Source organism: Haliotis cracherodii, unplaced genomic scaffold (assembly GCF_022045235.1).
Source record: "Haliotis cracherodii isolate W230 unplaced genomic scaffold, xgHalCrac1.p SCAF_18, whole genome shotgun sequence".
Taxonomy (NCBI): Eukaryota; Metazoa; Mollusca; class Gastropoda; order Lepetellida; family Haliotidae; genus Haliotis; species Haliotis cracherodii.
Window position 1 is genome coordinate 2155178 of NW_027266273.1, and position 23559 is coordinate 2178736.

A 23559-nucleotide genomic window follows, 5' to 3' on the forward strand; every position below is an offset into this window, starting at 1 on the left:
GTTAAACAACAAACCAACCAACCAAACCAACATCCCGTTCATTTGCTGTATATATGATTATAACGAACTACAGTTATAACGAACTAATATTGGCGGTTTGTTATAACCGAAGTTTACTATGTATGTCAACACGCATGCACACACATATCAAATGCCATACCCTGCCATTTCTGAGAGGCAGAATAAATACCACATACCCCCTTCAAAGCAAAAAGATGCACTTTCTGACTCAAGGAAAGTCACGTGACAGAGCAAGCTAACCTCAGCTCAATCAAAAAGGTGTTCTTATCAATTTTAAATTTGTTTGAATTCTTTTACAAAGTCATATTAAAACATATATGGTAAGATAATTCCGTTGTAGAAGGATCACTCGGGGTACATGGGATTTTATGAGTCCATCGTGCGGGATCATAAAACCCCATGGGGGTTGGCGTACATGTACGCTGACAGTCATAATGAGCCATAATGATCCCGTCCTATGTCATTACAGACCCGACCCAAAATCTGTCATTGTGCCATACATTTACGTTCGCATGACGTTTGTCAGGACGCCTCGAGACACCTCCACGCCTATCCAGAAGTCAAGAGTGAATCAGAACTCATCTGAAACAATACATGAGACCGCGATCTAGCCAATTTCTACACCCTAAACACGTCTGGCTAGAATGTGTCGATTTGCTAACGGTGTTACAACGGTGTGGTCGCTGAGCATGCAACATAGCTGTATGCAGACGATTTCTATTAGTCGTCAAATCAGAATCTGAGACACATTGAGCATATGGCTTCCTCTCGCTGAGTTCCACCAGTTTGTGAATGCCACTAACCCTCAGGCTTTCATCACGATGCCAACGACGCAATCCCAATCTGATCACACATGCAACAACAATGCAAGAGTACAGAACTCAGTGTTACTGTGCATAATTCAAACCAACAATACTGATAGCTCAGATAGATTTGAACCCCTTTGACTGAAAGAGTCAAAATCAAGAATGACCCTACTCACGTGCATGGTAGAATTCTGGCAGTCATTTTTCAAGCCGATCTTTCTTTTGACGACCGATCATAACATTTATATTTCCTGAAGCCCTACCATTTTTTAAGAGTGCAGAATAACATATCTGATTTTCCCCATCCAAAGTTGAGTGGTATATTCTACATGAACTGTTGTTTTTTTACTTTGGGGATATTATTTATATTATTTACAACAGCAGTGATTTAATAACAAGAAAACAGTTTTACAAATAGCTATTATACATAGCACTTTATTATGAAAACATGTTCAGTTCTTGGGTTTATTTCTTGGTTTACGATCTTAGGCCATATGATTGGTGGTCGAAACCACAATGTTCTTAGAACATGTGTTTCTCTCAAACAATCAAGTGTTTGTCTGCTGAATGGACACATCCACCAGATTTTGTGTGTTTATCTTGAGACATCCAGATAGATTGTGTCTGTGTTTCTGGAGACATCCAAAAAGATTGTCTGTGCATATGGTGACATCCACCGGAATGTGTCTGTGTTTTGGGAAACATCAACCATATCATGTCTGTGTAACTTGAGACACCAAACCAGATAGTATCAGTGTATGTGGAAACAGACTCTGGAGACAATTCATGAGATTTCTTTTTGACTGATTTCTCATTGAGTTCTCACAATATGTTGTCTCAATGATGAGGTTTTCATGCAAACTGTTGTGGCATCATAACATTTGTCTCATTCAGTTCTCACAATCCCTGGAGACACTGTAACATTTGTCTTATTGAGTTCTCTCAATCCCTGGAGACAGTGTAACATGTGTCTCATTCAGTTCTCACAACCTCTGGAAACATTGTAACATTTGTCTCATTGGGTTCTCACAATCCCTGGAGACACTGTAACATTTGTCTCAATCAGTTCTCACAATCTCTGGAGACACTGTAACATTTGGCTCACTGAGTTCTCACAATCTCTGGAGACACTGTAACATTTGTCTCACTGAGTTCTCACAATCTCTGGAGACACTGTGACATTTGTCTCACTGAGTTCTCACAATCTCTGGAGACACTGTAACATTTGTCTCACTGAGTTCTCACAATCTCTGGAGACACTGTAACATTTGTCTCACTGAGTTCTCACAATCTCTGGAGACACTAACATTTGTCTCAATCAGTTCTCACAGTCTCTGCAGACACTTCAGGAGGGTATCTCTGAGCCGAACCCTGATGGACTCGTCCCCCTCGCAGATGATGTGGGTGGAATCACTCTCCAGCTGAATCAGGGTGTCATCGTTGGGCTGGAGGAAGGAAGAGGAAATGAGAGGAAGAGGAATAAAACAACATCTCCATCAACGCAGAAGTTGTCCAATTATAATTGATTGACTACTGTTAAACATTAAAACATCTGATAAGATGACTGTCTAAGTTCTATCTACATCCATCTTTCCCCAAACAGGGTGTCCACTGGCCTATATCAAAGTCTAGATTTCACCCTTGCCCTTTGAAGCCGCTTTTTTTGTGCTAAAACAGACATGCTTGGGAGACGACTTTCGCATATATCAACAGTTCAATGAGAACGTTTTACAACATCATCATCAGTGTTCCTAAAACATGGCTGCTGCAATGGCTATAGCGTTGGAAATTTGTGCAGAAGTTATTCCAACAATTTAGCGATTACAAATATTTTCTAAGTCTTGACTGATTTCTCCATCACTGTTTATAGTGCCTTTTTTATATTTGAGTGCAAATTTCATTGTATGTTAACTTAAACGCTTATCGCAGAGACTATGATTCTGTGCTATGAGATGACCCAAGCTGCTTGTTTCATGTGATACTTGAGACTGTGTAATCAAGCCTCTGCTATTGTAAGAGCAAACTATGGCAATATCAGGGATGAAATCTTTGTCTCTTTGTTATGTCATCGATCAGGTCATCTGCTATTGTGGTCATCATGTCAGTGAAACCATTTGGAATAAGAAGAACGATCTGATGGGAAGTCATGTTTTCATCACGCCGGATATAATTTGTGTTCTACACAGGGTAGCACAGCGATCAAGCTAAGAAATGATGGTTTAACGGGGCAAGGGTGAAAACAAGACTGAAATAGGCTAGTGGACACTCTTGCCTCGGGAATAGGAGCTATGTCATGGAAGCCCGTAGCTATATGAATCTGGGCCGTAACACCAAGTTGTCGACAGTATGACCACCAATGCATGGCATCCACCGTTGTACGAAGGCACATAGTTAATCAGATAACATACCTCTGTTTACCTCAAACTCCAATCGTCATGACAACAAATTCTTTGCATACCGAAATAAATATTTCTATTCTTTTAGTGAAGGGCAGATTATTATTAAGGGTTTTTGAATGACAACAGGCATTTGAGATTTCCAGCCTCACCAGATGAATGATGGTTCCGCTGCCAGTCTCCTCCACCTTGATACAGGACACGCCGGCCTGGGAAAAACACACACACACACAACATGAGACACTGTATACTGTAGCACAGGAAACACCCCTCACAGTAGGCAGCCAGACAACACTAGGTTGGTTGGTTTGTTGTTTAACGCCGCACTCAGCAATATTCCAGCTATATGACGGCGGTCTGTAAATAGTCTGGACTATAATAGTCTGGACCAGACAATCCAGTGATTAATATCATGAGCATTAATTGGGGATGATGGCATGCATCAACCAAGTCGGTGAGCCTGATCACTCGCCTCTTACGACAAGCATAGTCACCAGTGAATGGATTTTGTGTAAGTCAGCAAATGTCCAGACAAACCAATGACTGAAAGCATGAGCAGCGATCCACATCATCTGAGCTAGCTTACACAATGTGAACATTATGTCACCAACCCCCTTTCATCGTTTCATAATAAAATTTTGTTTGTTTGTGTAATGCAGCAGTCACCAATATTCCAGCTGTATGATGGCAGTCTGTAAATAATGGAGTCTGGACTAAACAATTTAGTGATTGACATCGTGAGCATCGACCTATGCAATCGGGATACGATGTCATGCATCAACCAAGTCAACGAGTCTGACCACCTGACACATTAGTTGCCTCTAACAAACAGCATGGGTTGCTGAGGACCTATTCTAACCCAGATCTTCACGGGTCTCATTTCATAAGACAAGCATTGGATGCTAGGGATGTATTATTTTGCAAAAACCCCACTGGCTTGCAGAAACTTACATTCCAATAGTTAAGTAGGTGGCTCTCTACTTCCTACTTCTTTATAAGGTAGAAAATGCAGACAAATATAGTCAATGGTGCTGCTAAACTAATCACTTATGATATGCATATATTATTGGAAATGTTATCTAATAACTCAGTATGTCCATGAAGAGTATCGTCACTACTTCCTGGGTTGGAAAACACTGACCTTCCTTCCAAACAAATGGCTGCTTTGATGTATTGTTGCTATTTTTAACTACAAATCAACCAATTGCATGGTACCAGTGAGAGTGAACAAAGGAAGTGCCCAGACCAATGAACGCTCAGCTCAAATCCCACATTTCTTGTGCAACTACTCCACACATTGTTTGAATGTTTAAAAACAGTAGGACTACACACAGATTCACACACAGAGATGGGCCCATTTGACTTCAGGAATAATTCTTGGTCTCATTTAATTCTGACGAAACATAAACATGCGTCACTCCTACATGTGTCACCATGGCACTGTCTTCATTGATGGACGAAATGTTGGGTGTACAAACCCCTAGTATTGACGATGCATCAAGAGTTGGGTAGTATATCATCTGCCTTACCTTGCCAAGATCGTCCACAAATGACTGGATGTTGGGGGAGCCAAACAAATAGGACTTGGACTTGGAGCCATCCAACTTGCGCTTGTCCCCAGGGACAGCTTCCTTCTGCATGGGCTGCAAGGAGAGTCAGTCCAATCACCAAATAATGTGGCATTGTAAAATAAATTGCATGGCGCAGTCTGATTGGATGAGAAACATCGTGAAACAGGATCCGAAACCCAGGAAATCTCCGTGATTCTCACTTTGCGTGAATACTCTTTTCTGTAGAGTTTCATATCCCAAGTTTGAAAGACGCATTACTAGGCATGGCAACAAGTGTGTGTTTGTTGTTTAATGCTGCACTCATCAGTAGTACAGCTTTATGATGGCAGCCTGTAAATAGGCAAGTATGGATCAGACAATCCAGTGATTGATATTGTGAGCAACGATCCACACCATATGATGACATGCGATAAACAAAGTCATTGAACTTCACCACACAATCCACTAAATCGCCGCTTGAGACCAGCACTGGTTGCACGGCAACAAGAATACCACATTCCATTATACATTGCTTTTGATTCAGTTGAATTTTGCCTTCAAACAAGGTGGATTCAGTCATGGAAGTATATGACGTTGTCAATTGTATCGTGATGTCACAGGATACCAGACTGACATCATGTATGTCTTACTGTTTGACCATGCATAAAAAGAGTGCAATGGATGTCTTGACATACACATAACATATTGTATTGAGGTATGTTATACATGTATATTGAAACCGCCCACAATTCTTGTAGGTGCAGTTTTGTAACTGCGTATCTTCACCAATAACACAATAAAATATGCAGTGGCTCTCATGCCCGATGCAATGCATATTTAATCTAGTGATGAAACGTGTGCATCTCAGAGATGTCTCGATTATCCAATTAAAATGTCTAGCGATAGTTCTAGCCAGTGTCTGAAATAAGAGTCTGCCCGTAGGCCCATGGCGGTAGATCTTGTGTTGGGCCCGTTCAAATTTGTATGGGTCCATATGGCCTGCAGTAAATTTACGTCTCGATTTATTTGTTACAATGAGCTGCAGGTTTTTATTAAAAGAGGGCCTGAAGAGTTTAGTCAGGGTTTGCAGGTTCTCAAGTCTGTGGGTCCTGATGGTGAGGTGAAATGGGGTTTAACTTCACGTCCAAGATTATTGCACTTATATAGCGACGTGCATGCATGTGTGGGTCCTGATTGCAGCCTGGCAATATTTTTTATTTCAAACACTGGTTTGAGCATCTAAGTCGTGATCATTTGAACCAACATTCTGCCTGAAATACATGTACGCCTATCTTGTGGCAATCAAATTGTTCTGGTCTCAGTAAGATTATCTTAATACTGATATGATTTAAACATTATTTCCTTCCAAACCTTTGAATGCTACATTTGTCAAAGGATACAACATTAGTCAAATGATACCAAAACCATCATTGTATGTCTTACTTCATAGAAAGGAATGTTAGACAAAAATAATTTTGGAAATACTATAGAGATCTGTGGAATACACACAAACCTTCAAGATGTAGTTGTTGTCCCTAACCTCCAGGAAACCTGTTACCATGGATACAGCAGTGCCTGGTTTAACTTCCATTGGTTCCAAAGTTTCAGCCAACTAAAATATAAGGGAGACACTTACTAGTGTACAGTAATGCACGTATACAAGTGCACAGTAATGCATGTTTACAAGTGCACAGTAGTGCATTTTTACAAGTGTACAATAATACATGTTTACAAGTGTACAATAATGCATGTTTACAAGTGTACAATAATGCATGTTTACAAGTAATGCATGTTTACAAGCGTACAGTAATGCATGTTTACAAGTGTACAGTAATGCATGTTTACAAGTGTACAATAATACATGTTTACAAGTAATGCATGTTTACAAGCATACAGTAATGCATGTTTACAAGCGTACAATTATGCATGTTTACAAGTAATGCATGTTTACAAGCATACAGTAATGCATGTTTACAAGTGTACAATAATGCATATTTACAAGTGCACAGTAATGCATGTTTACAAGCGTAAAGTAATGCATGTTTACAAGTGCACAGTAATGCATGTTTACAAGTGCACAGTAATGCATGTTTACAAGCATAAAGTAATGCATGTTTACAAGTGCACAGTAATGCATGTTTACAAGTGCACAGTAATGCATGTTTACAAGTGCACAGTAATGCATGTTTACAAGTGCACAGTAATGCATGTTTACAAGCGTACAGTAATGCATGTTTACAAGCATACAGTAATGCATGTTTACAAGTGTACAATTATGCATGTTTACAAGTGCACAGTAATGCATGTTTACAAGCATACAGTAATGCATGTTTACAAGTGTACAATAATGCATGTTTACAAGTGCACAGTAATGCATGTTTACAAGCGTAAAGTAATGCATGTTTACAAGTGCACAGTAATGCATGTTTACAAGTGCACAGTAATGCATGTTTACAAGCATAAAGTAATGCATGTTTACAAGCATAAAGTAATGCATGTTTACAAGTGCACAGTAATGCATGTTTACAAGTGCACAGTAATGCATGTTTACAAGTGCACAGTAATGCATGTTTACAAGTGCACAGTAATGCATGTTTACAAGCATACAGCAATGCATGTTTACAAGTGCACAGTAATGCATGTTTACAAGTGCACAGTAATGCATGTTTACAAGTCCACAGTAATGCATGTTTACAAGTGCACAGTAATGCATGTTTACAAGTGCACAGTAATGCATGTTTACAAGCGTACAGTAATGCATGTTTACCAGTGTAAAATAATGCATGTTTACAAGTGCACAGGTACAGTAATGCATGTTTACAAGTGCACAGTAATGCATGTTTACAAGTGCACAGTAATGCATGTTTACAAGTGCACAGTAATGCATGTTTACAAGTCCACAGTAATGCATGTTTACAAGTGCACAGTAATGCATGTTTACAAGTGCACAGTAATGCATGTTTACAAGCATACAGTAATGCATGTTTACAAGCATACAGTAATGCATGTTTACAAGTGTACAATTATGCATGTTTACAAGTAATGCATTTTTACAAGCATACAGTAATGCATGTTTACAAGTGTACAATAATGCATGTTTACAAGTGCACAGTAATGCATGTTTACAAGCGTAAAGTAATGCATGTTTACAAGTGCACAGTAATGCATGTTTACAAGTGCACAGTAATGCATGTTTACAAGCATAAAGTAATGCATGTTTACAAGTGCACAGTAATGCATGTTTACAAGTGCACAGTAATGCATGTTTACAAGTGCACAGTAATGCATGTTTACAAGTGCAAAGTAATGCATGTTTACAAGTGCACAGTAATGCATGTTTACAAGTGCACAGCAATGCATGTTTACAAGTGCACAGTAATGCATGTTTACAAGTGTACAATAATGCATGTTTACAAGTGTACAATAAAGCATGTTTACTAGTGTACAATAATGTCGTTTCTCACACCTACCTCTGGGTGGAGTTGAATACTCTCATACTGCCTCTTGATGGGCAGTGACAGGATCTCCCCTCGCTTGTACGTCAAAGGTGCCGGTTCCTGCAAGTAGGTAGCCATAAGTGCATCCTTCCCAGACCTGGCTCGTGTATACTGCTATAGTCATAGTGGCATTTGAGCACTTCTGAATAAATGCAGTGTTTTTATACTAACATGACACTACACAGTGCTCTAGCTTCCCTATACAAACAGACAGTACTGGAACGGAGAGACAGTTTAAACAGTCTACAGTCTGTGTCTAGGCATCCACGAGTTATCCCCCTTGGCCCCTACTCCTCATATTCTTCACTGGATGACATCAGACGTAGAGTACACAGTGACGCCAACGGTAAGGCGGAGGAGGAAGGCGGAGTCCGGGTGGGCCTATAGGTGTAGCATCAGGTAAGTATAAAAACATTGCATTTAATCAGAAATGCACTTTTGAGCGTCAGGTAAGGTAAAACATTGTCATCCATGTCTGCATCAAGCACTTTATCTTTCTGGTTCACATTCAGTAAGCAATATTCCAGCTATATCATTGCATTACACAGCAGCCTGTAAATAATGGAGTCTGTGCCAGGCAATCCAGTACATGATAGCAGTTCTTGCATCAAGGCACACATGATACACTATGATATGGTGAGGTCTGTCCTACCCATGATATGGTGAGGTCTGTCCTACCCATGATATGGTGAGGTCTGTCCAACACATGATATGGTGAGGTCTGTCCTACCCATGATATGGTGAGGTCTGTCCTACCCATGATATGGTGAGGTCTGTCCTCTGTGGGGCCAGCAGTGGAGGGGAGGTGTAGGTCTCAGCCACTACCAGGTGAAGTGGCCGCAGATCTTTGATGAGCTTGTTGGCCTGGGCAAAACTGAGACTGGTGTCTATTGGACAGTAACACACCTGCAACATAAGGCTTCCTACATCAACACAAGAACACACGTTAATAGCCAGCATTTTAACACAATCACTTCAAATACATTGATGTAAGACTGAGACATTTCCACACAGAACAAAACAATCTGCCTACCCTCATGGCTAAAGGCTGGAATGGTCCGAGTGCTTCTAAATATGGAAAGTCTGGCTCTGAAATTAGAAGCAGATATCAATCAGATAGTGATATAATATAATTCACAAGCTATAGTATATATGAAATGTCTCAAAATACACATTAATCGAAATCAAATGCAAAATAAAGCATCTTATTCTTGTGGGCGAGTGGGTGGGTGAGTTGGGTTTAACGCCGCTTTTAACAGTATTCCAGTTATATCACGGCGTGTCAGCTTAATGTGGGAGGAAAGCCTGAAGTGATGCAGGTCTCAGACGTTTACCACTTCGGTGAAACCCACGAGCACAGGTATGGTGCTGACGAACCTAGAAACATAATTGGGGCAAACCAGGATTCGAACCCATGATCATGTGAAATAATCGTGTGTTCTTTAACCATGTTAACTTCTTTTCAGTAGTATAGAAGGATGTCCAACTTTTTTCAAACAAAATCACTTTACAACAAGCACAGGATGCTGGGGTCCTATGAAACAAGATTTGTTTGTTTGTCTGTTGTTTTAACACTGCAATCAGCAATATTCCAGCTATATGACAGCGGTCTGTTAATAATAAAGTCTGGACAAGACAATCCAGTGATTGATATCATGAGCATCTATCCACACAATTGGGATACAATTACCTGCATCAAATAAGTCAGCAAGTCTAACCACTCAATCCTGTTAGTCGCCTCTTGCGACAGGCATGATTTGCCATGTTTGCTGAAGACCTATTCTAAACCATCGTTGACCTGACCTGTAAAGATGACGGTGTTGCTGGCCGACTTGCCCCACAGTTCTATGAAGTGAACAGCATCCCCCAGCCTCAGGGAGGGATGTCCAGCAAACATCACACACGGTGTCTTGAAGTCTGTGCCCAGACCATCTGTAACACGATGGTGTATTAGGTATCTAGTGATGAAATAGGACTAATTTCAGTGTTCAAAATTAAAGGTGCTTCTCCTATAGAAGTTGAATCTAAGGACCCCTTAGACATGTTAAACGGAACTTATTAAATCCGCAAATAGCAAAAGGCAACACTTCAGGACCTGTTCATTATATCTGCCAATTGGATGAAATATTGAACATTTGTTGAACGAAATTATTACAAATGGATGGACAGACGGATGGACAGACAGATGAGGCGTTGACTATATCCCCTGCTAATATGCAGGGTGGATAAAAATCAATTGAATGCCCTTCTTTCCCTTGAGACATCATGCAAATGTGGACACAAATACATTGGAGAGAAAATCACACCCCATAGCCACAAAAATAAAAGAACACAAGATCTAAGTTGAAACATCTGATATGAAATCTGCCCTTTCTGAACATATCATCAATGATGTTTTGCGCATCATGGAATTTGGTCACGTGAGGCAATGTCCCCATGAGCTGAAGAACATCAACAAAGGGAAACAACTGTTATTAACTATCATTATAAGTTTGAGAAGAATAAATTCTATTTCCTAATTAGATTAAGTCATCGAAAAGTTTTGTTTGTTTGTTTGTTTGTTTGTTTGTTTGTTAATGCTACACTAAGCAATATAACAGCTATATGACAGGGGTTTGTAAATAATGGAGTCTAGGCCAGACAATCCAGTGACTGACATCATGAGCATCGATCTACGAAAGCGGGATACGATGACATGCATCAACCAAGTCAGCGAGCCTGACCACCCGATCCTGTTAGTCGCCTCTATTGACAAGCATAGTCGCCTTTTACGGCAAGCATGGAATGTAGAAGACTTATTGTAACACAGATCTTCACGGGTCTCATCAGCAAGTAACAAAACACTTGAAGGTCATATCACTTTCCTTGCGTTGACTGAATTGAGTGAGTGTTAATTTGGCTGCTGTCAACAATGTTCACATTATGTGCTGGTGGCTAGCATATAACCAAGTATGGGCAGAGGAAACTAGTGGTCGAAAGCAAGAACAAACACCCAATGATGGGGTCAACGTGACAAACAATCAGTCACTGTCGCCTGCCAGTTGGATCTGCTAATAAGAAAAGTGTCTGTTCAAAACAATATCGATAAAGTCATTACATATCTTACCATGAACACTCTTGAAGTTCTTCAGTCTTCCCAGGCTGACAAGCTGAAACAAGAAATGATTATTATAAATGATTGGACAGTTCAGACTAACTCCTTAAATTGTACATAAACGTTATAAAGAAAATAACACTAATATGTCACAAAAGGCAGAGCTTCAAAAAAAGCATTTTCAGTTTTTTAATGTAGTCACTTTCACAAAACATTTTGGCCAGGTTGAAGATTAAAGAGAGACTGTATTTACCTCTGCATGTGGGAAGGGGGGCTCGGGCAAATACACCTTGGACTGTTTGGACTGGGACAACCTGAAAAAATATATGAACATCTTCATACAAGTCTTCACAAAGAAATTTACATAAATGAAAATATTGATATACTTATCCTGTTACAACATATTGCAAATTACTCTCTCTTCGAACCCATAACAGAGAACCCAAAACATGCTGCTCTGCTTTGTGGTGCTCAGAGTTACCTCCCCTGAAGCCCTCACTTTTCTCTCATCTGAAAACCTCTAAAAAATTTCAGACAGGGTGGGATTCAGATTTATTGCATCAGGACAAGATGATGATGGTCCATGGTCAAGAACCTGTGCGGTATATGATATGTGATGCCTGGAGGAGAAGAGCTAACAATCCCTCGGAACATTTATTAAAACTCCATGAGACGTGAGACGAAATATCTGGTAACCTTCAACTTCAATTCTCTCTGTATGCACGCAACAGCATCAACTGTTGTGATTACACCAGCAGTCCAAACAGGACCTTGCATAAACATTGCACATCTTTTACATTTTCCAAATCCTGAAGATAGTAATTAGCAAATGCACTTTCTGTCTTTCCAGAACATCCCTCGATCACGTCTACGATGGAACAATAGGAACATGTAGCCATGGTGGAAGCCGGCGCTCTGATGTATCTAGTGTGGACTGTGATGTGGATCCAGCCCTGTATGTCGATATGCCTGTAGGATGGTTGCTCTTAACCAAAATACAATGGTACCTTTGTCTTCTTATATGTTATAGGCACAAGACCATAGACAAAGATGTACAAGCGGTTTTCTCATCCCATTTGCTGATTCTTAGCAACAATCAGCAGATCCAGATACACCTTCCCATGAGGCCCTCTGTCAAGCTGCACTTCTGTAAAATCTAAGGCATGCACCGTGCCATGGCGTGCCGAAACATAGTTTTCTAAGTAAGAAACTGTAATACTGCTGGTGGTGGTGGTGGTCCGTAGGGGCCGGTGGTTAAATGTTGTAACCACCCAGATCTCATGCAGGACGTCTAAAGAAGTTCTTCTGATCTTCAAGATGTAAGCTCTTAAGCATTGTTATTCTTCAATCTAGATCCTCCCAGTACAGACTTGAGAACCGCTATGTATGTACCAATGGAACCTCCCCGCAACTTCCTAATAGTCGTACATAAGTACAGCAAATAATCAGCAATACATTGAACAGTAGCTTTCAAAGGGTTCATTATCTTTTTGTAACAGTAGGCTGTAAACAAATCCCAAGCACTCTAGTGGAATTACTGTGCCTTCACTACCACTTGTGGCACCTACAAGAACCCTCTAGCCATTAACACCCTTTGTAGATCAACCACAAGTGCAGGGCACTGGAAGTGCCAGCTTCATATGTGGATTGATGAGTGGTCTGTCCCAATATGGCAGCTCCAGCAAGTCTTTTCAGTTCCGTAAACCATCGGCAACTGGGACTATCTGCATCTCCCCAAACTTTCGCAGAACACTGGGTAACAGTGCTGGAGTCAGGAATACATAAGCATGCATGACTTCCCACAAGAATGCTAGCGATCCATGTGAGCTCCCTTACCCTGTAACGACGTGTCGAAAAATAAGTGGTGAGTGGAAACGAGTGAGTGGGTTGTGGTGAACGCCGCTTTTAACATTATCCCCGTTATATCGCGGTGTGTCAGCTTAATGTGGGAGGAAAGCCCGAAGTGATGCGGGTCACAGAAGTTTACCACTTCGGTGAAACCCACAAGCACGGGTATGGTGCTGACAAACCTAGAAACAGAATCGGGGCGAACTGGGATTCGAACCCACAATCATAGATTTCTGGCGTGCCCAAGGGACGCAACTCTGCACAGCAAATCGCGGCGCGGCGACTGGGCCACCCGTGCCCCCCTGAGTGGAAACGAACTCTCTCAGGATTGTCCATCACCTCAAGTTATGTCTTGAGATTGGCTCCAAAGGGATGAAGCTGATCTAACTTGATCTATGGATGCAGGTCGCCTGCAGCGGCCTGGGTAGAAGGTCCTATTCTACCATGGGTCCCCAAGGAATTATCATACTTTCTAAACAAAATTGACATGAAACAATGAAATACGCACGATATATTCGAGTATGCTAGTGTAACCTCAAAGACTTACCACTCTGCGAATATATTGGAGTATGCCAGTGTGCTGTCGGAGACTGGAGACAGGAAGTAGAGAGGGACATGAGCGAGGCCGCACTGGTCCATATGACCTGACAGACACTCAAACAGGTCATAGGTCACCCCCGATGGGTAGCATGGGACGAGTACATTCCCTCCGTTCTTGATCGTCACAGCTGAAAATATTGACATGATTGTTGAATGTCACCATGAAAAACTGAGAAAGATACATTTTCAGGGATGAAAAATAAAAACCACTTGGTTTACATGAACATATTGACGTGCTTCTTCCCTTTGTTAGGAGTAGGAAACATGTGCTACACTATTCTAGAACACCCAGCGGAAATAACCCTCAGCACCTCCTGTGTGGACAATGGAGGTAGAATCTTACTGCTCAAAGTGTAGGAAAACCTGACATGAAACCACACTGTATCTTGTTGAACTCAAGTAGAACAGGTAAGGTACTGACAAACCAAAGATAAGAACCATCTTGGATTCGAACCCATGCCTGCAGCTCCTGGAAGCTGAGAGTTGAAATCAGTACTGTGAATTCTGGTTACTATGTCACTGGGTATCTCCAGGCACCCTATACCAACAAACTAAACTACAGTTATAATGAACTCAAATGGACCTCTAATTTCAGTTTGTTATAACCGCACTTCGTTATAAGCATATATACAGCTTATATACAGCTAATATACAACAAATGACCGGGACAAAAAAACAGTTTGTCATAAGTCAGTTCGATATAAACGTGTTCGTGGATGATATATATGGGTCAGTAGCGTGTTTACGTATCTCTCACACATTTGGTCTTTCTCTCACGCTTTTTCATCGCTTCGATACCGCCTTCATCTGAGGATCGCTCATCATCCCTGATTCCCTGCCTAACCCATCTCAGAAGCTTGAACGGTGTCGCCACTGGGTGAATATACAATATCACTGACTTTTGCCATCATCACTGTATTTTCGTATTTGATACTGACCACTGCCATCATATCATATATTGCCTTTGAACAACCACTCTGTTGTTTACTGCCATTATATTTGCTGTGCAGTAATTTGTGCTGATTTGTAAACTTACTGAATTTTGTAATACATTTGTTGATTCTATACCATTTGTTGGTTGTTTGTTGGTTTCACACTAGGTTCTTTTACGTACAGATTTCTAGATTACCATATTTTTTCAATTTTGGAATCGACACATTACATCACAAACACATGATCATTATACAGTCAGAATCGTCCAATTGACTTTGCTTGTGGCAGAGATTTCTTATGAATATTGTCACTTGCATTTATGTTACATTTGCTGTGGAGACGTGAATTACCTGCATTGACACAGAACTCTCCTATCATAGGGTCAGGGTTGGCCAGTGGAGTCTGGGTCAGGCAACTGAGGATGAGGATGTCGCTGTTCCGTAGCGGCGCTTGCTCCATCGGCTGCAGGTGGAGAGATTTATGTTACAGGATGTAACGATTGAGGGAACTATTGATGCATCACAATTGAAAATGTTCCGAAGGCAGTATTATATTAACGACAGACACTGTAAAATACATGCTGTCATTGTTGCATCACTACTGTCAATGTCCCCATCGCAATATTAGCAACAGACACCAAGTTAAATACAAGTGAGTGAGTGAGTGAGTGATTACGGTTTTAAGCCGCTTTTAGCAATATTCGAGCAATATCACAACGCGGGACACCAGAAATGGGCTTCGCACATTGTACCCATGTCAGGAATCAAACCAGGTCTTCATTGTGACAACCCAACCAACCCAAGTTAAATACAAACTGTTGATCACATGACATTTTGTATGATCCAGAATACACCTTGCATCCATTCAGAATATGTTCATACAGTAACATCAGACAATAATCAGTTAGCTGCCTAAACTTCCTCAGCAATCTGCTGGATCTTTAACTTGGCAGTTGTGTTATCAGGTCAACTACAAGGAAATCTACATCTGTATGGTACAGGTACTTAAAAAACTACCGTGATACTTTTACTTATATAAAGACACAATTGGGAGGCCATATTCACCATATTAAGCTTCAATAAGCTCCCCTGACCAACTTCTACACCAAACTGGAGGGAATTTTTATCAGCACCCAGATTGAGATGAGACTTTTACATGACAGTCCATATTTTCTGTTCACTACAGCTCAATCTCTGAAAGAAATTTAGCTTCTTGTGTATGGTTTTAATAGGCAGCCCCTTTGTCCGTTTTCTAAATGCCAGGAATGCTTATTATGGTGAATGCGGTACTAGTAAAAATATCGCAATACTATTAGAATTGTAAAAATGCCCTTGATATCTCCCCCCCAACCCCACCCCTAGTCACAGCAATGCAGGTACTGTATGCACTGATCAAGCTGATGAACACTGAATTACAACATAGCCATGTACATGCTGGACCTACCTTTGGATGTGTTGTCAGTGTGGAGGAACCCGATACATAGCAAACCTGCAACATTGTGGAACATTAAATCATGGAGTGAGAAGTCACTTTCAGCAATATTACAGCAAGGCATTCTACGAATGGGCTTCAACCATGGCAAAAAAAATATATTCTTGGTTCTCAGGCACCACCTAATCATCACAAAGGCCACCGCACATTTCGTTTTTATTTTCATTTTAAAAATAAATCATTAAATATTCTGCGTTGATTTTCAGAGATGTAGGTAAGGACAGTACAAACATGAGGTAATAAATCCAGCTTATGACGCATGCTTCATCATAGTTATGAGTTTCTCCAGATGTAAGATCTGCTGCATAGAGCCACAGACCAAAGTTGGGGTAAGTGTATTTTCTGAAGTGAAGTGCTCTGGTTACCTTCTCGTGTGCTGATTTGATGACCCAGTTACAGCTGCCCAGACTGTACCCTGAGCTGGAGGGCATCACCTTCATCGAGCCGAATATGTCCTGCAGCACAATACAGACAATACACAAACAATGTATGCTGAATATATCCTGCAGCACAATACAGACAATACACAAACAATGTATACCGAATATATCCTGCAGCAACAATACAGACAATACACACCAACAATGTATGTCGAATATATCCTGCAGCACAATACAGACAATACACACCAACAATGTATGTCGAATATATCCTGCAGCACAATACAGACAATACACAAAAAATGTATACCGAATATATCCTGCAGCACAATACAGACAATACACAAACAATGTATGTCGAATATATCCTGCAGCACAATACAGACAATACACACCAACAATGTATGTCGAATATATCCTGCAGCACAATACAGACAATACACAAACAATGTATACCGAATATATCCTGCAGCACAATACAGACAATACACAAACAATGTATGCTGAATATATCCTGCAGCACAATACAGACAATACATCAACAATGTATGCTGAATATATCCTGCAGCGCAATACAGACAATACACCAACAATGTATAACGAATATATCCTGCAGCACAAAACAGACGATACACAAACAATGTATACCGAATATATCCTGCAGCACAATACAGACAATACACCAACTATGTATACCAAATATATCCTGCAGTGCAATACAGACAATACACAAACAATGTATGCTGATGAATCCTGCAGCACAATACAGACAATACACAAACAATGTATACCGAATATATCCTGCAGCACAATACAGACAATACACAAACAATGTATGTCGAATATATCCTGCTGCACAATACAGACAATACACCAACAATGTATGCTGAATATATCCTGCAGTGCAATACAGACAATACACCAACAATGTATGCCGAATATATCCTGCAGCACAATACAGACAATACACAAACAATGTATACCGAATATATCCTGCAGCACAATACAGACAATACACAAACAATGTATACCGAATATATCCTGCAGTGCAATACAGACAATACAACAACAATGTATGTCAAATATATCCAGCAGTGCAATACAGACAATACACCAACGATGTGTGTCGAATATATCCTGCAGCACAATATAGACAATACACCAACAATGTATGCTGAATATATCCTGCAGCACAATACAAACAATATACACCAACAATGTATGCCGAATATATCCTGTAGCACAATACAGACAATACACCAACAATGTATACCAAATATATCCTGCAGCACAATACAGTGAGTGAGTGAGTACCCATGTCAGGAATCAAATCCAGGTCTTTGGCGTGACGAGCGAACACTTTAATCACAAGGCTAGATGACAGCCCCAGCAAAATACAGACACTATGCACCAACAATGTATACCGACAATATACACAAACAATACACACTGACATTTTAGCAATATTAACAGACAATATACACTGACAAAATACACTAACAATGTATTCCGAATGTACATGTGTGCGAGAGATCAACGAGTGCTTGATATACACATAGACAGGATATGTTATATACAAAGAATATAACCACTATGACAAGATACACTGAGAGAAACATTTTATAAAGACTTTTCTTTAACATGCTCAGGGTGGGATTTCTTCAGATTGAGTTCTCTAGAGAGCAAAGAGTGTAGACTCTGGACAATGATCAGGATGTTGCTGAGACTGACTACTGTACAAAAACTCACAGTTTTCTGGTTAAAGCCGACAATCTGCACCCGGGAGAGGCTGGACTCGACATCCTGCAGGGTGTAGCACTGTTTCCACACGCTCGGCTTGACCGCCTCCTTCAGCGGGGCTGGCAGGTTCCTGTAAAATAGCACCAACTTCACTCATATCCACTTTAACACAGATTAACCTTGTCCTCACATTCACCTTGACTCACATTTTCCCTGACATAGATTTATCTTGACCTCACATTCACCTTGACCTTACATTCACCTTGACCTCACAGTTACCTTGACCTCAAATTCACCTTGACCTCACATTCACCTTGAGTCACATTCACCTTGACTCACGTTTACCTTGACACAGATTTATCTTGACCTCACATTCACCTTGACCTCATGTTCAACCCGATGTATATCCACCTTGATTCACATTTACTTTGCCAGATTTATCTTGACCTCACATTCACCTTGACACACATTCATCTTAACCTCATGTTCACCTCAATGAACATCCACCTTAACACTCAAACCTAAGCATACAACAGATTTCATACAATTCCACATTGCTCTTTTTGTTTTCAATATGAGCAAATGGCAATTACTTATTTATTTGATAAGATTTCCTTGAAAGCCTACTTGAGTATTTCCTGCTGTTTCCAGCGAGTGGCAATGTGAGCTCGGGGATTCCTCTCCACATATGTCAACAACTCCTCCATGTACTGTCTGCAACATCACAGCAACACAAAACATTGGCAATACATCGTCGACACAAAACATAAACAGTTGACATGCATATCACACTTGATCAGTGATTGTATTGATACCTCAAATGAAATAATAACTGATAATCAACATCTCTGGCATGGGTGACTGCAAGCTGTCTGCAGAGTTGCATCCCTTAGCCCTTAGTGTTACTTTTGAGTTACTTTAGTTTCCCTCCTAGAGTAGACCCCCCCCGAACCCTATGTCTTCCTATCTGCAGCATTTGTTCTGTGCAGTAGACACCCCCCCCCCCCCCCACCCCGAACCCAGTGTATTCTGTAACCATGGTAACTGCAAATACTCTACCTTCCTCTCTGCAGCGTGGGTTCTGTGCAGTAGACCCCCCCCTCCCGGAACCCAGTGTACTCTGTAACCATGGTAACTGCAAATACTCTACCTTCCTATCTTCAGCGTGGGTTCTGTGCCGTAGACCACCCCCCGGAACCCAGTGTACTCTGTAACCATGGTTACTGCATCTACTCTACCTTCCTATCTGCAGCGTGGGTTCTGTGCAGTAGACCACCCCCCGGAACCCAGTGTACTCTGTAACCATGGTTACTGCATCTTCTCTACCTTCCTATCTGCAGCGTGGGTTCTGTGCAGTAGACCACCCCCCGGAACCCAGTGTACTCTGTAACCATGGTTACTGCATCTTCTCTACCTTCCTATCTGCAGCGTGGGTTCTGTGCAGTAGACCACCCCCCGGAACCCGGTGTACTCGGTGATGTAGGGCAGAGCCAACATACAGGAGTAGTTGGAGATGAGAATGGCATCAATCTGGGTGAGATCGACCATGTTCACCTGGAAATAACCAGATGCCTTCATTAAACATGTTAAAGATACACGATGAATCTTCTATATATTTGTTACTTCAATTTTATATGATTTGAGAAAACATCAAGAAGGATTGCAATTACCATCATCTTCATATATACTGATACTGAACAACTGTAACATCGCAATACGGTTTTGGACTAAAATCAGTTTATTGAGAAAGAGAACAACTTTAATTTATCTGTACATATTACAAACATGATGCTACACAGAAGCTAACAAGAACCAGTCCGCGTCAGAAGGTCCTTCAGCCACTTGTTAACTCACCTCTGGAGTGAGAAACTGTGATGTTCCGTCCACAAACACACGACCGCCGCACTCCTTAAGCTCTTGGCACTAGACAGAAGAACAATTCCTGTACAGACAATTCTGAAGAAAAAACTGTTGATAAAACTAAACACACTCAGACTTTTCAATGAGCTACTTGAGAAGTTATGTAAAGATGTAAAGATGCAAAAAAAAGGATACTGATGACCTGTGACTTACAAACACATGACAAGGGTGTTACCATGGTTACATCCATGTGCCAGTGATATACAATTATTCAAAAAATACATAATTAAGTACCCTTGACGGACAACTTGGGACAATGTCATTATTCATTCCAAATTGTAAGTTTTTCAAGTTCTTATTTTCCAAATTTTATTTTAACACTGAAGATAATGCAATAATGTAAAACTAAAAATCAAAGCCGCTTTCTCTTGTTTATTGGTACTGTTATTAGTCATAGTGGGACAAACATTGATGGATCATGATTTTGTACTTCTTGATACAAGTATCGATCACAGTCGCACTCTTAAGTAAAAAGCATCGATTCTTACCTTAAATGTATATTCTTTAATAAATGATACACCAAACACTAATTACTAAGGAAAATAAGTAGTGAAAAGGGTGAGTTAGTTATGTAAAATGCCGCTTTTAACAGTTATATCACAGCATGTCAGCTTAATGTTGGAGGAAAGTCCGAAGTGATGCAGGTCTCAGACGTTTACCACTTTGGTGAAACCCACGAGCACGGGTATGGTGCAGACAAACTTAGAAACATAAATGGGGCTAACTGGGATTCGAACCCATGATCGTAGGTTTCTGATGCACCAAAGGGACGTAACTCTTCACAGCAAATTGTGGAGCCTGGGACGACTGGACCACCCGTGTCCCCAGTAGTGAAAAGAGCACACACAAGTATCTTGATACATATCGGATTGTGAGCAAGGTATTGTGATTTGTATCGTATCACACAGTTGATGAATCGTCCCAGCCCTAGTTATTAGTGAAATACGAGCCACCTCTACCATGTGTACCATGTCATAGCATTAGTTATCAGTATAATCATATTAACATGAATCAATACATATGTAAATACAAGAACATGTGATGTATTCAACAAAATACTTTAGTCATCTAACTGAAATATCATTACAGCCATGTCTGTATATTTGATATACTTAGGACATACCACATCCTCCCCGAGCTTCGACTTTCTGTCAACTCCAGGATTCCAGGTCCGAACCTTGGAGATTTGGCACCTGGAAGTTGAGAGAAAATAAACGTATTAAAATGTATTAAAATGTTGGAAATGATATAGAACTTGTATACATGGTATATGCTTTCTTTGAGATCATACCAACAGGTCAAGCCCAGAAGTCGAACGGTTGATCCATGGTCTTAGTCGTGACATTGAGAAGAACTGACAGTAAACCAAAGAACAGAAATGTTACAACATAACAACCCATTACTACAAAGTGAGAGAAATTCACATCAGCATGATCAGCAACAGATTTGTAAAACCCATCTTTCCGAGGCAAGGGTGTTAACTGACTCTAAAAGTCCACTTTGCCGAACTAGGCTGACATTTCTGGGCTCAATCTTAGTGCCACCAATGGCTTTTTAGAGCTTTGTCCCGTCTATGTCCCCACACTTGACCAGTCAGTTTCCATCACTTGCTCATATCACTTGCATTGCTTTAAACAAAATGGCAGTACCAAGTCAAGACGATCTGATCGAGAATCAAAATCTTTATTGTAATAAAATTGGCATTATCTAGCGAAGTGCACCAAATATCTTGAGCAAGTTGATTAAGAACATGAAAAGATTAGGAAGCTATCTGTCGACGCCCAGTTGATGGTAAACATGCTCTGCAAATCCTGCAATATTTACTGGTATGAACCCAATGTTCATTTGCTTATAGGATTTTGATTGGACAATATACGTAGACTCATTAGTCCAGCCAAAATATAACTTCATAATTCCACCCTACTTCACGCGAGTTGCACCCGACTCGCCTAAGAAAATCGGACCCGACTCGCCTAAAAAATATATATGATATTTTGGTATGCGTTTGGCAAATATAACTTAGGTTAGGCCTAATGATCACAATTACTAGTATATTCATACACAAGTATGGAAATAATATAAAAACAACAACGTATCATCATGATCATCCATAGAATTTGTCTTCTGTCATATTTACATCTGCACTTCATGTTGAGTCAGTGAGTCAGAGCCCAGTCGGTTACGCTATTGGGACCGAGACTACAACACTTACATTTAGTTACATTATGTGTATAAAATGCATTACTATGCATTTCTGATAGTTACATACTTATTCTAAAGTAAAAAAAACGACCGTAGTTCGCTCAAAATTTTTTTAGGCGAGTTGGGTGTTTCCCCTTCACGCAAGTGTGGAACATGACTATTAAAGTCTGTTAACTTCCTTGCCTCAGGAAGATCCACAAAACTATGATGAAATCGTTGAATCATTTCCGTACATGTTAAAATAATAATAATAATAACTTTCAGGCATATATCTGGTTTAAATTGTTGTCATGCCCGATCACAGAACTCGTCATTGGTCAGTAAATGAAATGCGTATCCCCTATATGTAAGTAGAAACTAACATTTCGGGGGTGCATATTTTATTTACTGACCAATAAGGAGTTCCTGTGGTTCCGATTCGTGTTATTCATCCCAATGCTTACCCCGGTATGACTGTCAAGGGGAGGAAGTGCTGAATCTGTCCAATGTCAAGGCCACAGTCCAGCATGAGACTGACCCCCTTGAAGTAGAGCACGAAGCATGGCTTGCTAGGGTTGCTGCTGAGGCAAGTCTGCAGTAGAAAAATGTCGAGCTTATGCATATATATTTCAAAAGTTCTTTTGCTAAACGCAATATGCTAAAAAGCCAAACACGAACAACGCTCTAAACTATATTTAATTTATTTTAACTAGGGCTGGTTATTGCCACTAGGAATATACTAACCAGCTTCATCCTTCTAGTTCTAAGTGGATCCAAATCTTCGAATCTTTGTTTTTCTTTTCAGCACGTTTGATTTTCCTGTACAAATTTAGAGTTATCGCCCTTTGTTGTTACTCCTTGCAGTGAAAACAACTACTTGCCCTGTATGGAGTTTAGTTAGTAAAATGTGCGCCCCTGGAATATCTGTTAACCCACACGTGAAGGCAACGGAACACATCTTTAACGTAACCTGACAAATACTATTCACACCAAAAGTTAAGATTTATATATCAATTAAGGAAATAATGATTCAGTTTCTACATATCCATACGATATGACATAATCATCCAAAATATTTTAATATAATTATGTTACCTTCAGA

The 23559-nt window shown here is 40.4% G+C and overlaps 1 protein-coding gene across 2 annotated transcripts; it reads right to left on the minus strand.

Annotated features, from left to right (window-relative positions):
- Nucleotides 1-1274: 1274 nt before the first annotated feature.
- LOC139466108 (integrator complex subunit 9-like) lies at nucleotides 1275-23291 on the minus strand. Of its 2 annotated transcripts, XM_071248127.1 has the most exons (21): nucleotides 23202-23291; nucleotides 22922-23049; nucleotides 21400-21469; nucleotides 20211-20279; nucleotides 19771-19910; nucleotides 18984-19070; nucleotides 18366-18486; nucleotides 16602-16691; nucleotides 16189-16233; nucleotides 15096-15207; nucleotides 13760-13940; nucleotides 11618-11678; nucleotides 11377-11419; nucleotides 10074-10202; nucleotides 9304-9359; nucleotides 9027-9176; nucleotides 8244-8330; nucleotides 6287-6385; nucleotides 4753-4866; nucleotides 3376-3432; nucleotides 1275-2272 (listed from the first exon to the last, which is right to left on the minus strand). In XM_071248127.1, the coding sequence occupies exons 1-21, from the start codon at nucleotides 23208-23210 to the stop codon at nucleotides 2153-2155; spliced, it is 1968 nt and encodes a 655-aa protein (XP_071104228.1). In that variant the 5' UTR covers nucleotides 23211-23291; the 3' UTR covers nucleotides 1275-2152. The 2 variants fall into 2 exon arrangements, with proteins under 2 accessions (XP_071104228.1, XP_071104227.1); XM_071248126.1 differs by lacking the exons at nucleotides 19771-19910; nucleotides 20211-20279; nucleotides 21400-21469; nucleotides 22922-23049; nucleotides 23202-23291 and adding an exon at nucleotides 19595-19650.
- Nucleotides 23292-23559: the final 268 nt, after the last annotated feature.

What these genes read in the sequence shown, in the direction of transcription:
- LOC139466108 (XM_071248127.1), bottom strand. An exon ending in CACAGTTTCTCACTCCAGAG is followed by an intron (nt 19,911 to 20,210) that starts GTGAGTTAACAA and finishes GGTTATTTCCAG; the next exon opens with GTGAACATGGTCGATCTCAC. An exon ending in AAACAGCAGGAAATACTCAA is followed by an intron (nt 18,487 to 18,983) that starts GTAGGCTTTCAA and finishes GCTATTTTACAG; the next exon opens with GAACCTGCCAGCCCCGCTGA.